The sequence below is a fragment of the Phascolarctos cinereus genome, unplaced genomic scaffold (genome assembly GCF_003287225.1).
Source record: "Phascolarctos cinereus isolate Bilbo 61053 unplaced genomic scaffold, phaCin_HiC Scaffold_3;HRSCAF=262, whole genome shotgun sequence".
Lineage (NCBI taxonomy): Eukaryota > Metazoa > Chordata > Mammalia > Diprotodontia > Phascolarctidae > Phascolarctos > Phascolarctos cinereus.
In genome coordinates, this window is record NW_027555736.1 from 192,727,064 (window position 1) to 192,745,516 (window position 18,453).

At 37.6% G+C, this 18,453-nt stretch overlaps 1 protein-coding gene and 1 long non-coding RNA gene across 2 annotated transcripts in view; one reads left to right on the forward strand and one right to left on the reverse strand.

Annotated features, from left to right (window-relative positions):
• LOC144456337 (uncharacterized) overlaps positions 1 to 18,453 on the forward strand; it is a 204,106-nt gene that overhangs the window by 97,025 nt on the left and 88,628 nt on the right. The gene's annotated exons all lie outside the window — the stretch shown is intronic.
• Positions 1 to 18,453, reverse strand: part of AKAP6 (A-kinase anchoring protein 6) — a 496,473-nt gene that overhangs the window by 47,522 nt on the left and 430,498 nt on the right. Inside the window, 1 exon segment of the mRNA XM_078151395.1 lies at positions 11,160 to 11,375. Coding sequence (XP_078007521.1) covers positions 11,160 to 11,375 — 216 coding nt within the window.

The following is an 18,453-nucleotide window of genomic DNA, read 5'->3' on the forward strand; positions in this document are numbered from 1 at the left end:
AAATGCATCATAACCAAGAGAATGCATGAGAGGTAGGGGGAGTGGAGAGAAGAGAGAGGCTTAGATTGACAAACCAGTGTTTTATGTACCTCCTGCTTCTAAGAAATAAGCATCTGAGGAACAAGCCTGGGGAACATGAAGAGGGTTGTCTTTTTTTTTTCTTTTACTTAAAGTGAGCTGTCTCACCATTGCAAATTTTCCCAAGTTCTTAGAACTCTAATTAAAATGTGGTAATTGGTTATGTTACCTCAATTACCATGATGCATGGACATTGATGAAAAGTGACAGCAATTGAATCCCTTGGGTGTTGTACCCTGGGGCCATCCCATTTATCGTGGCCTTATTATTTTCAATTATGTGACTGGATGTAGAGCATACTTCCAAAGCCAGCATAAGTACAGGGTTTCTCTGGACACACAATTCTGTGTTCTATACCAAGGCACTTGAGTAGCAGGGCAAGGGGGGGAAAAAAGAAAGAAAAAACACTTTGGTAAAGAACAGAAACAATACTAGAACGACTAAGGATTCAAAGACGGGTGTTTTCCACACACCCAAGAAGACTGGGAGAATCTCAAAGGAATTAAAATGCTGTTTTTGCTTAAAGTACTTATTTTTTTTAAAACATGGAAGGTGGCACTTTAATTTTGGGGCTATTTTTCTGATGATATTGACTAAGAAACTATTAACTAAGAAAAATGACTTTAGAATTTATCAGAGAAATTATGTCGATACTAAGACAGTGAACAAAAGCAAAAACTATTCCAAGTTAGTTAAAATGGGTACAAGTTTTCTGCCCTGCACATCTCTGATGTGCTAAGGGGGTCTCTTACTGTATGATTAGGAGCGCTTGTGTGCACAGAATATTTGACCAATGGACAATATGCTACAAAACAAGCAAAATATTTTCTGGATTAAATGGTCCTATGCCTTCAGTATATGAAGTACCTAAACCAGGGAGGGTAGGGTTTGGAATAAGTGGGAAGACATTAGGAAGTTATTTTGTTACTAATAGAACTTTGCAATTAATTCTCAAATAAGACTTTGCCAGTCCTTTAACTGTTACTCATGATTGCTTTTCTGCCATTTATCAAATGCCTAAATTATAGGTCCTCAAGTACTGCCCTTTGACTGAATCCAAACTTCACAGAGCAAATCCCTTTAATAAAAGGGTATGTTCTGTAAAACTTAGACTCGGTCAAAAGGCCACAACCAAGGACCTAGAAGGCCACCAAGACTGCATGTTCCCTATCCCTGGCCTAAAACATAGTAGACCCTACATAAAAAATAAACAAACGAAAACAAAACAAACTCCGGTTCCTGTTCTCTAGGTATTTAGACATACACTGTATATACTCATATATAACTGGGGAGAGAGAAAGGGACCTAGAGATCAAATTCATCCTTTTCATTTTTACATATGAGAAAACTAAGGCATGAAAAGATAAGTGACTTGACTAAAGTCATACACCTAGTGAGTGGTCAGAGTCAGTGCTAAAATCTTCTTATTCCCAATCACACTGTGGCTCATTTTGCTATATAACCCTGCTATGTGATATCTACCAATATTATTAAACATGTACTTACAACCTGTATGTTTAATGGTAGGTTGTCACTTTGTATTTTCTATTATTTTTACATATACATATATATATATATATATATGTGTATATATATATATATATATACACACACACACATATATATATATATGTGTGTATATATGTGCACATATACACACATATATAATATGTATGTAGGCATACATGTTGTTTATAATATAAAATATATTACAGTTGTGTATACACACACATATACAATTATGTAAATACACACATACATCTCACTTATGGAGAAGTTGCTTATTTGGTAACCTTGGCTGTTCTGAACATTTTTTCCGATATACCAAGATGTCTTCTGAGTAGTCAAAATTGAAGTCAGAAAGTCCATCAATCCACATGCATTTACTAAGCACTTACTATGTTCCAAGCATTATACTTTACACTATGGATACAAAGATCGAAATGCAACATTCTCTGCCCTCAAGAAGCTTACCATCTAGACAGGAGAGACCACATGTATATTCATAAGCATCTAAAACACAGATAGAAGGTAATTTGGGGGAGGGAGACTAGTATCTTTTATATCCAAAAAGGCTGTATGTGGAAGGTGTTATTTACTGTGATCCCTGAAGAAAACTGGGCATTTTAAGAGGTGAAGATAAAGAAGGAAGTTCCTCCAGGCATGGTGGGGAGGATGGAGAGACAGATAATACAAAAACAAAGAGACAGACAATTAAGTGCCAGGTAGGAAGAGCAGTAAGGTCAGCTGGATTGTAATATACCTAAAGGGCAATAATTTGTAACAAGGCTGGAAAAGGAGGTTAGGGCCAAGTTTTAAAGGGTTTTAAATGCCCAAAGGGGGAGTTTATGTTTGATGTTTATGTTTGAAGTAATATGGAGCTACTAGAGTTTATCAAGCAGGAGAGGGATGTGGTCAGACTCGTGTCCTTTACAAAAATCATTTTGCCTTTTAGAGAGGGGAAAGACTTGAGGCAGGGAAAACAATGAGGAGATAATAGTAAAAAAAAAAGTGATTAATTTGAGAGGCAAACTAGAGCTAGAAAAGGCAAATTCTTTACTCATAAAAGAGGTCCTCAGGTACTCAGATAGAACTCTTACAAACATGGTTCAAATAAACCAATATTTCTTAAATGCTTATTCCGTCCATGTCACTGTGCTAGGTGCAGCTGCTCTTTGCAGTAGAATAGGAGGGATAGGACTTAAACACAAGTAAGTATGATGTCAGGTAGTATGGGAAAAAGAGGGACCCGGAGAAAATGTCAATAGAAGTAGGAGGAGGGTAGGATTACTTTTAGCTGGAAGATCAAAGTAGGCTTCATGAGGGAGATGGCCCTCAAGTTGGACCTTGAAGAAAGAAAAGGCTATTAGTAAGTAGAGATATAGAAAGAGTTTGTTTCAATCATAGGAGACAGGCAAAATGTATGCATAGGAGGGTATATGTATACAGTTGGAGGAGCAGCTGGTGTTCAAGTGGGCCTGAATGGCTTATGTGCAGTAGACTGGCGTGAAAGAAGTCTGGAAAGAAACTAGGGCTATATTGTGTAGGAACTTAAATGTCATGGGGAGTTTTATGTTTTACTCTATAGGCAATAGAGAGCCATTGAAAGTTTTGAGGAAGGTCAGCCTAATGCATTAGAAATATAACAACAACTAATTTATTAAGCACAGAATGCTTTACAGATTTTATCTCTTTTATTCCGGAAGGTAGGAGCTATTATCCTAATTTTACAGATGAGCAGGATTCGCACTCAAGTTTTATGACTGACTCCCAATCCAGTGCGTCCCTGTCTACTATATCACTTAGTTGCCATGAGGGATCATAATTAAGGACATACAATAATAAGCTAGACAGGGACCAATAGACAGTTACTAACACAATGATCTGACCTAAAACTATATCATATGAGGGTCAATAGAAGAAATGGGTCATGTGCTATATAGAGCTGAGAAAACTTAAGGGATTCGTGGTAGCTGTTTTCAAATATTCAAAGGGCTATTATGGAAAAAAAGAATAAATTTCTCTACTGTTCTCTGACCATAGAACTATGATCAGTTCTTAGAAGTTATAGAGAAGCAGACTTCAGCTTCACAGGAGAGCCTTCCTAACAATTAGACTCTAGAGGTAGTGAGTTCCTCATTATGGAGGTTTTCAAGAGAAGACTGGATTAGTAATTATCAGGTGCACCGTAGGGATGGATTAGACTAGATGGTCTTTAAGATCTCTTAAGACTTTTATGAGATATCATGTTTCCCTTCAGACTTGTGAGTCTTAAGCATTCTAAAAGTCCATTTCATTATTTTTTTTATTTTCCTTCCTTGGTTAGGCACCCCTGCTTTCACTTTTTGTACCAGTCCTTTTTAAAATACGATCTTATCAGTCTTTTCTCTATTGTATTAATAGGGAATTAATATTATATTGTTCCTTTTTCTTTCTCATTGAGATTCATTGTAATTGTATCATTAGAATTAAATTTTTTGTGAGTTCCTGATGGGGTGCTTGGGTGCTTGTACTTGGACTCCACTTCCAAGATCATATTTCTCTCTGGCCTCAGAAACACTATCCCTGAAAGTTTCCCTCCAGCCCAAAGACCCTATCTCTGGTAGTGACTCATGAGTGGACCCAGTGAGGCAAACTATGTCTCCCTGTTACAAGAACAAGCTGACCTCTGTAGGACTATCTTGTACCAGGAGAACTATCAAGTACTGATGCCCACAGCTACCATGTACAATCTAGAGCGCAAGCTATAGATGTCAGCTCCTGAAACTCTCTTGTTACAGACATAACACACAAAAAAACACACCCCTTAGGAAACTCCCTCCCCCAGTTTCCAGTAGTGAATGACTTAGTTATATGTTATCACCTAATTAGCATACTTGGCACATAATCCACTGCTTTTCCTACAGAATCATTCCTGTTAGGTTGCAAGTTCCCTAAGAAGCTCTGCGACCAGCATGGCAGAATTCCTTAAGGACCTCTGCACACTGTATAGCATAACAATAAATCTTTGCTACCTTGACTTGCCACCAAATGCTTGAGTCTGTGAATTCATTCCAGATGACCCTGTCCTTCTTTGAGGTGTCTAAACCTCTCGAACAGCAACATTCCCATTCCTCCTCAATTACATTTCTTTTTAGAATTTCCTTTTATGGACTGGTTCATAGCTATATCTTAAGATCTCTTAACTTTCTGAAATCTGCTTTTCTAAAGTCTAGAAAATACTCCTAAACACATCCATTGTTTTCCTTTTTAGTCATCAGAGTGTGTATATTACTTTCTCCCAAGATTCTCATCACTTCTAATCCTCTAACACAATTCTTTGTTGGTCCAAATTGGGTTGAGAGTAGTACTTTACCTGACTAAATCTTGTACTTCTGGGAAGATGAATTTATGTTTGGACTTCTTTGTTTTCTTGTTTTCCCCAAGAATCTCATCAGTGGGAAATCTCATCATCCAGTACTATCCAATCATCCTTGGTACTCAGATCTCACCAGAACCCTGGGGGTGGGAGTGGGAGCCCTCTATTTAAAGGGTGGAGATATGAACTCCTTAACTTTCACTTAAGGAGGGGGCAGAGGAGAGACATCTCATTTCCCACCTAGCTACACTCATTTTGAACTTCTTTGACTTTCCATGTTTCCCCACACCAGGTATCTCCCCTTTCTCCTTAGATTTATTTTGTGTGTTGACTTCTCCAGTTGGATTATAAATTCCTTTAGGGCAGGGACCTTCTTTTTCTTTTTGTGCTTGTAGCTAGCATTTAGCATAGTGCCTAGCACAAAATAGATACTTAATAAATATTTGTTGATTGTTGGCTTAGACAAATAACCTTTTCCTTCTACCAAGCTGAAGTCTGCTCCTCCATAACTTCTATGAACTCATCCTAGCTCTATACTCTGAGAATAGTCAGGAAGTTTATTCCTTTTTCCATGATAGCCCTTTGGATATTTGAAAACAGCTTCCATGAATCCCTTAATAAATAAACCTGAAATAAGAAGAGGGAAAAAAGAGGAAATCTTGACAACTGGAGGAGAAATCAATAAAATGGAAAACAAAAACTATGGAAATAATCACACTAAGATGTGATTGTCTGAAAAGATGCATCAAATGAAATTGAAGCCATAAAGGAACTTTAAAAGAAAATAACCCTGATCCAAAAGGATTTACATGTGAATTCAATCAAATATTTAAAGAATAGTTAATAATGTAGCACAAAATTTTTTCTCAAAAATTGAAAAAGAAAATATTTTACCAAATTCCTTAACAGTAAAATATAGTCCTAATATTTAAATCAGGGAAGGATAAAACAAAGAAAACTATAGGCCCATGTCACTAATACATAGCAATATAAATATTTCAACTAAAACTCTGGCAAGAAGATCAGTGGCAATATAACCCCCTAAGTATTCACCATGAGCACATGGGATTTATGCCAGTGATTTGAACATGAGTCAAAATTAGGAAAATAATTTATGTAAATAAACATTTAAAACAAACCAAATGATTATATGAAAAGAAAAAGCCTTTGACAAAATACAATGCTCAGTTATGCAAAATCCCCTAAAAAGTATAGTATAGGCATTGAAGGGACATTTTTGGTGGTAAATCAAAGGCAGCTTTATTTTCAATGAGGAAATATAAGGAGATTTTAAAACAAATAAGAGAATAATTAAAAATGAACCCTCTCCCCACTATTCTCTGGCAGTCCTAGAAATGCTTTCAGGGCTCAGCATAACGCCCAGTTTAAATTTTTTTATCAGTTGATTGATCTCTAAGCAGAAGTAAAAAGAGAAATTAAAAACATATTGGCAAAGAACAGACAAAATTATGTTAGCAGACAATGTAATTATTTATTTGGAAAATGCTAGAGAGTCACCAAATAAACTAATCAAGATGATTAATAACTTCAGTAAAGAAAGAAAATAAATCTATAAAAATTGTCAGCATTCCTATTCAGCAATAAAAAATTTTTTGGAGAAAAAATGTTTTTAAAATCCCGTTCAAAATAATTGCAAAAGGTATAAAAAACCTGGAAGTCAATCTTCTAAGATTTCTAGAAATGCAATTAATAAACATTCTTTAAATAAATAATGCATTAACTAATGGGGGGATGCTTATTGCTCACAGTTATGCTCTGCCAATGTAATAAAAATTATGATCCAACCTAAATTAATTTCCAGATCTAGCCTTATAACTAGATGATACTTCATAGAGGCAGATAAAATAATAACAAAAGTCATTTGGAGGAAGTATTCTTCCATCTCAAAAGAATGAATGGAATGGGGTGGGGGGAGGAATAGTAAAAGAAGAATAGTGTTTGCAGACCTTAAATCACATTTTAAGTCTGTAATCGTAAGATATAGATATATGTATATATATTATGCTGGTTTAAAAAAAAAACAGAAAAGAGAATCAATGGAACAGACTAGATAAGCAAGAAGCAGAAAGAATCAGTTGCAGTAGTCCAGTGATTAATCAAACAAAAGATATAAACTACCTGGGGAAAAACTTGCCATTTGATAAGAACTGCATGGAAAACTAGAAAACAGCTTGCCCAAAAAAGTGAAGGGCTTATATCAGCCTCTTACACCATTTACTACAGTAACTTCCAAGTGGATACTTGACTTTCATGTAAAACTGTCACATCATCATCATCACTAACACTAACATTTATATAGTATCTACTATGTGCTAGGCACTGTGTTAAGTGATTTACAATTATTATGTCATTAGAGGGGTAGCTAGGTGGCACAGTGGATAGAGCACCAGACCTGGATTCAGGAGGACCTGAGTTCAAATCTGGCGTCAGACACATAACATTTACTAGCTGTGTGACCCTGGGCAAGTCACTTAACCCCATTGCCTAGCCAAAAAAAAAAAGGGGGGAATGGAAACAATTATTATGTCATTTATCCTCACAACAACCCTGAGAGGTACTATTTTACATTGAGGAAACTGAAACAGACAGAAGTTAAGTGACTTGTCTAGGGTCACGCAACTAGTAAGTGTCTGAAGCCCCATTTGAACTCAGGAAGATGAGTCTTTCTGACTTCAGGCCCAGTGCTCTATCCACTGTGCTATCCCAGAGAAAACGTACCTTCCTTTCTTCCTCCTTTCTTCCTGGTAGAACGGGGGACCTAGGGATATGGACTATAGCATATATTTTTAAGAGGTGGTAAGTCCCTGTTTTTAATCTTTGTTACAAAATAATGTCAGCCAGGTAAGGGAGAAATACATTTGAAAATGAAAGTGATATTTTTAAAAGTTATCAATTTTTTAAAAAGAAAGAAAACAAAGGATAAATCACTTCTAGCCACAGAGTAGTGGAAATAATAGTAGCTGACACTTTCATAGTACTTATAAGTTTCACAAAATATTTTCCATCCATCATCTCTTTGAGCCTCACAGCAACTAATTGAACAAAATACAAATAATCTTATCCCCATTTTATAGATGAGGAAACTGAGATCAGGAAGAATAAAGGATTTGCGCACAATCTTAAAGTGAGTTGATGTCAAAAATGGGATTTTAACTCAGAACTGTCTTGACTGTCTACTGCACAAATCTGTCTTCCAATATTACAGTCAGATGATTTTTATTTGAGTCTTGCCTCTGCCAAGGTAGCTACTTTACCCTCCCTGGCCTCAGTATCCTCATCTGTAAAATGAAAGGGTAAAGCTAGATGATCTAAGATCCCTTCAGTATCAGACATTTATGATTCTATGTTGCTGTTTAGTTGTTTTCAGCTGTGTCCTACTTTTCATGACCCCATTTGGGGTTTTCTTGACAGAGATACTAGAGTGGTTTGCCATTTCCTTCTCTAGCACATTTGACAGAGGAGGAAACTGAGGCAAACAGGGGTAAGTGACATGCCCAGAGTCACACAGCTAGTTAAGTGTCTGAGGCTGGATTTGAACTCAGGAAGATGAGTCTTCCTGATTCCAAGCCCAGCACTCTCTCCACTGCACCACCTGATTATATGAGATACACTAAATCATTTCCTTTTCTCAAAATCATTCTGAATGAGAATCACCACCAACACAGCAACCCCAACCAAAAACAAGGTCAAAACTCTGCTGATGCTCAGTAGAGAGGAAAACCAGGAATGCATATCTTGGTCCCACAAAGCCAACTTGAACTTCATCCCAAGGAAGCATGCCAGAAAACAGGGTGAGACATCTCAGATTCCATTGACACTCCAACATTAAACAGTCTTTAGCTCAGTGCCTCAGACTTTTCAAATCCCAGAAATTCATTCCATTCCCAAGTCTAATCCATTTTTACATTGGTTCCCTACTCAGTTTAACCCACAAGGACTTATTTCTAACCACTACTGTTTGTACTAGCCCAGACTTAGCAGCTTCCTGCCTGGAAAACAACAACAAAGAGGATCAATGTTGCTCTTGTCACAGTTACTAACTGATGCTAAGTTGTAGTAGGGCCTCCACAACTGTAGCTTCAGGGCTTTCCCACTGCTGAAGCTTGCCCTTATTCCAGAAATAATATAAAAAGCTCCCCTCCCAGAGACAATTCTAATTTCTAGTCTTCAGAGAGCTACTCCTGCCTGCTTGCCATCTTTTTATTTTCTTCTGACTCCCAACAGAAATCTGGTTTTGCTTCCCTGAAGCAGGCTGAATGCTAAGAAAATCAGATTGCAGAATTAACATTCAAGGCTTCACAGAGCTCTCTTTGGTTCCTGTTTCAGCATTTAATAACCACTGCCACAGATATTTCCCAGAGAAAAAACAACCTTTCCTATCTCTCACTGCGCCGAAGGCACCATAGCACCCCAACACAATGACTAAGTAGTTTCACGAGGTGGTCTCAAGAAAACATAACCAATTCAATAATTGTTGGTAATAATTTGCAAGTCAGAGGCAATTTGACAACTTTAGCTTAGAACCACTGAACAGCACCCCAGAGGCTAATATCCCACTCTCTAGACTCAGGGTAGCTATATATGTGTAGGGAGCTTAGAAAGCCAACTAATTCATTACCCCTTCTGTTCCTAGTCCCTGATGCCAAACATACCAGACAGCAAATATTAGGGCACTATTAAAATGGAATTCAGTGAAGACCTCACTTTGCCATGAAAGGATTTTTCCTTTCGATTGCTAGAACTATGAATCCCCAGCTTTCCACTGATATGGAACTGGGCATCTAAAGGGCCCTTTTCATTTATTCACTTTATTTGTTCAAACATAAGTGTCAGGCATTCTACAAACAGAATGCTATCCCCAAGTTCATGCATGAAAAATATGGAATAATGGATAGGGCACTAGACCTTCTGAAGGCAGGAAGACCTAACAACCTCTCTCAGACCCATGCTTCCCTATGTAATCTTGGGCAATTTTCTTAACCTCTCTCTCAGCCCCAGTTTCCTCATGAGTAAATTGGAGATAATTTGTTGTTATTTAATCATTTCAGTCTTATTTGACTCTTTGTGACCCCATTTGGGGTTTTCTTGGCAAGGTTGTTGTGAGGATCAAGTGAGATAATATATGTAAAGCACTTTGCAGACTTTAGATATAAATGTTCATATTCTACTCCATCTCAATCACATTCATAGTCACTTGTGATTCCTTCATTTCTATCGGTCAATGGCAGGGTTAGTGGGGTTTTTTCAGTTGTTTTTCAGTCATGTCCAACTCTCTGTGACTCTTTGGAATTTTCTTGGGAAAGATAGGGGAATGGCTTGCCATTTTCTTCTCCAGCTCATTTGACAGATGAAGAAACTGAGGCAAAACTGAGGGGTTAAGTGACTTGCCTAGGGTCACATAATCGGATTTGAACTCAGGTTTTCCAGACTCTAGGCCTGGAGCTCTATCCACTTTGCCACGCAGATAGCCATCAGTAGTAGTGAAAGACTGGTAATAGCAAGTGGAACTTCTAATTCGACTTAGAAAGAATGATTTCTTCCAAGATTGAGCTGAAACTTCCTCTCTCAGCAAATGCATAAATGTGACACTGTCACATATCTGCCTCAGGTGGGAAATAAAGGAGAATTGGTGTCTAAATCAGAGCTCACTCACATCATGTAATGGAAAGGTAAATACTGCTTTATTTCCAGAAAATATGCACTGCCCCATATGCTCAGAAAGTACAGAACTGGCTCCTAGCAAAATATTCATGGGGTCTCGTATGATTAACAGGTACTCTGGGCAAGGGGTGATTTAAGAAATTGAGCGAATTAATGGTTTGCTTTGGTGAGGTTCAATAAAAACCTGTGTGCTATTAAAAACAGAGCATTGAGACATATTAAAATGCATCTTATTAGTCAGGCAAATCTAAGCCTGGTGGGGGAAAAAATGAGCTTCATTTGCTGAAAGGAGAGAAGTGCACCTTCAGTCAGCAAAGCCACTTGTAGGATGAAAGTGTTTGCCAAGCCCTAGAAGAATGGTCCTTCTGTGGGAAAAAAAGAAGAAGAAGAAGGAGGAGAAGAAGAAGAAGAAGAAGAAGAAGAAGAAGAAGAAGAAGAAGAGAAGAAGAAGAAGAAGAAGAAGAAGAAGAAAGAAAGAAAGAAAGAAAGAAAGAAAGAAAGAAGAGAACACTGGGCCTTTTTAAAAGCAAGCAACACTCACCTGCTCGTTGCCCAATTTCTTTTGTAGCCTTGCTTGCCACTGTACAGCTTGCATGACGATGGCCTCCCACCTTCTTTCGAGGTTCACAATGATCAGTTGCATTGGCTGGTGATCAGCGTTCAGATTGCAGGTCTCCTGGTCATCCAACAGGTGCTGGCATAAGCGGAGGACCGAGGCCACCCCACGCCGGTGTTGCTTGATTTCACTACACAGAGACTGCACCAAACAGAGTGGAATTCATGGATGTTAGTACTGCCATTGGTCCTCAAACTTTCCAATAACTGTTAATTTCTTATTTCCTTACACTTTATCTTCTTCAGCTACACTCATCATTTCCAATCACAATGAAGAGCAGGCTAATGAGGCTGAAACACACCTGTGGTTTCCTTTCCTTCATCCCAAGCATTTTATTTTATGCATTTAAAACATTATTCTGAAAAAGGGTCCATAGGCTCCTCCAGAATGCCATGTCAAAAAGGGCCCATGACAGGAAAAAAGGTTAAGAACTCCCCCTGCTTTAGATGAATATCTCATGTTGCCAGCTAATGCTAGGAGAACATTCTCCCCCCTACCCCCACCCCCTCCTTTCATCACCTTCTCCACTGGGTTATGTACCTGAAAGCTAGTCTATTCCCCTTTGAGATTTAGTCATTTAACATTTTCAAATTGAATTAAAGAAACCTTTCAAGAAACATATATGTCAAGCGCACAGCCTGGCCCAATTTGATTCAATCCCCCTGGAAACCTGAAATGAGGGGAGAAGTCCTACAGAAGGCAATTAGACACCATTAAAGGAAGTAGTTCTGTCATTAAATGCTTTGGGACAAGAAGGTTTGGAGGTTTTTGATATGCTTGAAAGAAGTTAAAGAAAACTAAAAGCTGTTCAAAATATAAAACCTCTTTTCTGAGGGAAAAAAAAACAGATAATTGAGCTATTCCTGTTCTTCCTAAACTTGATTTAAAAAAAAAAATACAAAAACCGAAATTAAAGTATCAGGTTATTACATCACTTTGTTTAAAATAAAAAGTTGTATATCCCCAAGTAGACACATAGAGGCAATTTAGAAGGAATATAAAGGCATTGAAACACCATTTTGCCTCTCCTGCCCAACCCCCCAGGAAGTTTTTCTATTGCTGCAGTGACCCTAGGCTGAAATGACTCTAGTAAAAATACTGGGTACACATGTCTAAAAATGCTCTATCTTTTCTTTGCCTACGGATAATGTGTAAGTGATAGTCTAATTCAGAGCCTTCAAGAAAAATGATGATTATATCCACCAACATCACAGAATTACTAATCTCTTTCTACTGGCACAATTGGACTGTTGTAACAGTTAACAGATTGCTTATTAATCAACGAGGGTAAACAAGACAATGCAATTTCATTTAGAGAGAGAGTTTTAATGCCTAAAAGTATTTGTGTTCAAAATGTTAATCCAGATCAGGCTTCATTAGAAGAAGTCTTAAAATGATGAAGTGCATTTCATTGAAATGTACACAGAGTAGCAGTAGATCAGCAGGTGGACATTTCATACAGATGTTCCATTTATTGATATAATGCATTCTATAGCCATTTAAATTACCCTAACTCAGTAATAGCCAGAATTCTATTATTTCTGTAATGAGAGAACCCTGTACCTTTAATATTTCTGAATTTTAAATAAGGTGAATGACAAATTCCCAAACCTCTATTTATGGCAAAATATGACCAGGAATTTTATTATTCAATTTATACCAGTGCTGCATTTTCACATATGTTTCCTGAATTTGCCCTTATTTATTTTCCTAGGGTTCATTACTATTTCCCTACATAGCTCCTGGTAAACCATCAGGTGTGACATATTTCTTTTCTTATGCTATTCATTAGTCTAATATTAGATGAGAACTCCTCACCCCACCCCCGCCCAAACCTAACAGAAATAATAAGGATCTGGTCTACCACAAAAACAAAGACCTCTAGAGAGATATAAAGTTATCCTACTGGCAGTCTGCTATTCTGTCCCTAATTGTATTATTTGCTGTCACACTTAAATACAACTTAATTTCTTAATTTGTACCACTAAAGAATAATTTTATGGCAACCGGACTTGATATGAGGGGGACTTTTGCAAATTTATGAGTAGTGATACTTGTTGGGTGGTTTCAGTCATGTCTGTGATCTTTGTGATCTCATTTTGAGGTTTTCTTGGCAAAGATACTAGAGTGCTTTGGCCATTTCCTTCTCCAGCTCATTTTACAGATGAAGAACTGAGGCAAAGAGGGTTAAGTTACTTGCCCAGGGTGCTCTATCCACGGGACTACTTAGCTTCCCAAATAGTAATATGTTTGCATTTTTAAAAAGAAATCTAATTTTTTTTTCTTTCTTTATGGAGAGAAAGGGAAGGGAGCAAGATTAGATAGTGGTCTATGCATTAGGTATTCCTTTTGCAAAACTGACTTTGAAGCCAAATGGAGTCAAAATTAGACTACCAAAGATGAGAATCAACAAAATACTTCATAGTCAAGTTATCAAGTGGAAAGGAATCACAGAAAGGGCCCTGTAGAATTAATAGAGAATATTATACTAGGTAAGATTTAGAAAGATCCTGCTGGCAGATTTTTTTTCCACCAGTTCTGAAACAAGATACAAGATTAGTTAGGTGGTAAAAACCTTCTTAAAGGTCATTGAATATGTGTTGTTGTTTTTTTTTAAGGAATCAGAATGACCACTTATGACTACCTGTATTGTCACTATGGTACTTCAGATTATATCAATCTAATCTCTAGCATGTTGTTGTTAAGTCATTCAGTTGTGTTCAACTCTTTGTGACCCTGTGGACCACAGCATGCCAATACTGTCCATGGGGTTTTCTTGGCAAAGATACTTGAGTGGTTTGCCATTTCCTTCTCCAGTGGATTAAGGCGACAGGTTAAGTGACTTGCCCAGGGTCACACAGCTAGTAAGCATTTGAGGCCAGATTTGAACTCATCTTCCTGACTCCAGGTCAGCGCTCTATACACTGAGTCATCTAGCTGCCTTAAACTCTAGTTAGTATGAGATAGGTTAAATAGGGAGATCAATACAAAAATTGTAAAGACAAACAAAAAAAATCCAAGTTACTGTTTACATATAGCATTTGATTTTTAGGTATTTTAAACCATAGTTTTTAGAAATTTCAAAAACGCTAAGGGTTTGGTCTATATTCAGAATTTATAACCCCTTACCTCATGTTGGAAAACAAAGTCATTGCTCAAAAATAGGCAAATCCCAAGAAGAATTTTATATGGTCAACATGTTTTTTCCCTCTAGTATGTGAAACTAGCTATTCTGAAAATATCTAGGATATCATCATTGATAAACTAACTCTCTTCTACATAATGGGGTTTCTGTGACAACTATTAAAATATTTTTATTTATTTGTAATCATAAACAGACACCCAAGGAAACCAGCACATCTAGGCTGTGCCTTCTCTTAGAAGTACTTATTTAGGACTATTTCCATGCTAAAATACGGATATCAACATGTCAAATTATAGCTATATAAGACAATTCATTGTAATTATCTTTGGTTTATTTTGAAAATATTTTTATATATGGATTTAAACATATACCCATGGTAATTGCGTAGTACAGAAATAAGTCAGGCAAATGTATAAAACAATTTTTTTAGTTATCTGATGAGCTCTTGATTTCCCCCACCCTCACTCCCAGCATAATTATATAATAAAATAGGAAAAGGGGAAAGCCTCAAAACTATCCACTGTTTACTACTTCCTACTGAGGATTTGGTTGGACTTTCTGATGCTGATGGAAAGTAATGATGGATTGCCAACTAAGCAGGCTGTGCAGGGTTGATATGCATGTTGGTAAGAATGCTCAGACAACTGATAGATATTTCTGTGATCCATATTCTAACATAGAGTGTTCTTTGTATAGCATTGTGATGTGGGTAAGGTCTGTATTTCCACATGTGGCTAATATATTTGGTTACTGTATGCAACTGTTATGTATACTAAGAATTATGCATGGCATGACACATATCTTAACTGCATATATCAGACTTGTTTTACATTTTATGGATGTTGTGTACCAGGCATCTATTCTGAACCTGTCAGTGATAGATATAGTAACTATGTGGAATGCTAGCCTGTATACCTACAGACATGTTGGTGTATCCCAAATGATTTCCAGGGATGGAAAATTTTTCACAGAGTGGAGAACGTAAGTGCCAAAGCCCTCAAGTGGCTCACACTCCAAGGATTATTCTATGCCTGGGTGACAAAGATGAAAATAGAGAATGACCTGGTCATCTATTGCTGTTAGAGAAAAGAAAGAAAAAGTGTTTATACTTAATTGTTCCTTTGGGAGGTATGAATAAATTTCTCTACCAGTTAATTAGTTAGCTACTATTGACTGAGGGATCAGCCCATCAGCTTTGTAGATAAGAGGCACTTTCAAGGAGTCCCTCAACAGAGGAGCTCCAGGTGTTGAAAATAGAGTCCAGGGGCAGCTAGGTGGCACAGTGAAATGAGCACTGGCCTTGGAGTCAGGAGGACCTGAGTTCAAATCCAGCCTCAGACACATAACACTTACTAGCTGTGTGACCCTGGGCAAGTCACTTAACCTCACTGCCTAACCCCCCCCAAAAAAAATAGAGCCAGCTGTGGAGTTTTAAAGAGGAGTCGGCCCAGGGTGACTAGGGGCGAGATATGACCAGAAGATCTATTGGGAATGGCATGAGCTCACTATGAGAAAAGAAAAGCTACAAGGGTCCTGTAGTTATAATTTGCCATGGCCGTGTGTGTTCCTCTTCTATGATAAAGGTATATATATGTGTGCCTACCACTCCTAGTGATGCCAAGTATACTTGTGAAAGATCGAACCCTAGGTTTAGTAAATGCCTTTACTTTCAACTATGTGTGTCAATTTATATTGAAAGTGGTAGGAGCTCATGAGCCATAATTTCAGAACTGGGGACCCCCAAAGTGCTTTGAACCTAAGGTGGTTGTCCACACGGGGGTCCAGACTGTAAGTGAGAGTTGATAGAGCAGGCCCAGAAGGTCGGCTACTTCATCAGGTATGGACAAACATGTGCAGGGATGGACCAGACGCACAACAAGTGCAAAGGATAAATGATGCGTGGACAATGCTCTTGCTTTACCATAATTTACCCAATGTAAAGAGAATGCAAAGAAGGTCCTTGGAATTTGGGAGACCAACTAGCAGCAATCTTATGAAAGGACCTAAAAGAGAAAGCATGCAGGATGAGCTTAAATCCATATCTTTGGAAGGAATACTCACATTGATGAATCTACAGATGTATGCAAATATGAGAACATTATGAGAATGTTGTCAGTGTTCACACTGATAAACTATGCATCTGATTTTCAGTTCAGTGAAGACAATGTGTAAGTTTGTTTTGGGCTCATTCTAACTGCTTTTATCAATCTTTTGGGAAGATCTAACATCTGTTGCAGATGAGCCCATGGAGGACCCTAAGATTTGCTCCTGATTAATTGCCAACATCATTCTTGCCACAGACTTCACTTTTTAACACAAAGGAGAAACCGGAAGACTGCTTATAGATCTGTTAGACTAAACAAATGACTATGGAACCCATAGATAACCTTGGTTTTCCCCACATTTTGAGGCTTCTTTGAGTTTACCTATTTTTTAAAATTGAGAATATTAGCATTTTAATTACTTAGGGAAGATTTGTGTTTTTCTCCCATATGATAGTCTGGGATAATACTTTTTGAGTTTGCTTGTGGACCATTGGGTAGATCCCCTGTGGAAGACTGTTCAAAAGATAGTGTCAAGAATCTCACTACAGGAAGAGATGTGGAGAGGTTGCCATTTGTTTCAAAATCATAGAATCACAGGTTTGGACCTGACAGAGACCAATCTCCTCATTTTACAGATAGGAAAACTGAAGCAGAGGGTAGTTAAATGAGGCAACTGGATGGACACAGTGAATAGAGCACCAAGCTTGTGGTCAGAAAGACCTGCTTCAGACACTAGCTGTGCAATCCTGGGAAAGTCACTTAATCTCTGTTTAACTCAGTTTCCTCATCAATAAAATGTGTCTTGTTTAGGCATTTCAGTCATGTCCAAGTCTTTGTGACCTCATTTGGGGTTTTCTTGGCAAAAATACTGGAATGATTTGCCATTTCCTTCTCTAGCTCATTTTACAGATGAGGAAACTGAGGCAACCAGGGTTAAGTGACTTGTTCAGGGTTATACAGCTAGTAAGTATCTGAGGCTGGATTTGGACTCAGGAGGATGAATCTTCCTAACACTAGGCCCAGCAATTTATCCATTGTGCTACCTAGTTTTCCCTGCCAATAAAATGAAGATAACAAAATTATTGTGAGGATCAAATGGAATAATGTAAAGTTCTTTGAAGAGGGAAAAAAAACTTAAAATGTTATTTAAATGCTGTCATCATCTATTATTTTTGCCCAGCATCACACAAATAAGTGGTAGAGTCCAGATTTGAACCCAAGACTTCTTGACTTCAAGTCCTGTGCCCTATACCTGACATTTACTTAGTGTTAAAATCACTTTTACTGCATTCACTGGCTCATAGATTAAGTGATTTGTTTAAGGTCACACAACTAGTTAGTGGTAGGAATAGGGTTCAAACACAGCTTTTGTGACTCCATGTCTGCTGTTCAGTTTATTGTACCATGCTGCCTCTCCACACTAATTAAATCATGGATCTATCAAAATAGCCAAGTATTTAAGGGCCAGACTCCAGAGACTAACGGAGGAATTTCATTTGCAGATGGGATAATTAGCAATTGGATAACAAGTCTGGTTGGCCAGATACTTTTCTTTGTGCAGTTTGCTGAGAACAATTTCTTATAGAAAGCTGTACAGACCAATTTAAATTGATATTTCCAATTTCTATTTTCATCATTTGCAGAGATGAGTCTTTCAGAACATTGAACAATTCGATTTTTAATTTTCAAACCACTGATGGAGAATAATAAAAGCTGCAAAGTTAGAAATATCACACTTGGCTAACACCCATGAGAAGATATTATTTCCATGGATCCCTAATGGATTAAGTAGCAATAATAAAAGTGTGGCCTAATATAGTCCTAAATTTGGACATTTGAGTCCTCCTTCATTTAATGGGCTCTGCAGTTTATTGGTCTTAATTTGAGGGTTTTCCCATGTCATTATCAAAATTATGCTGTTCAAATGCTAAAACAGTGAATTCTGAGAATGTCAAGGAAAGAAAGACATGTGGGAGTAGTTATACTATCATTTTATCTCAAGCATGCAAAATATGATGCCCCCTGACCC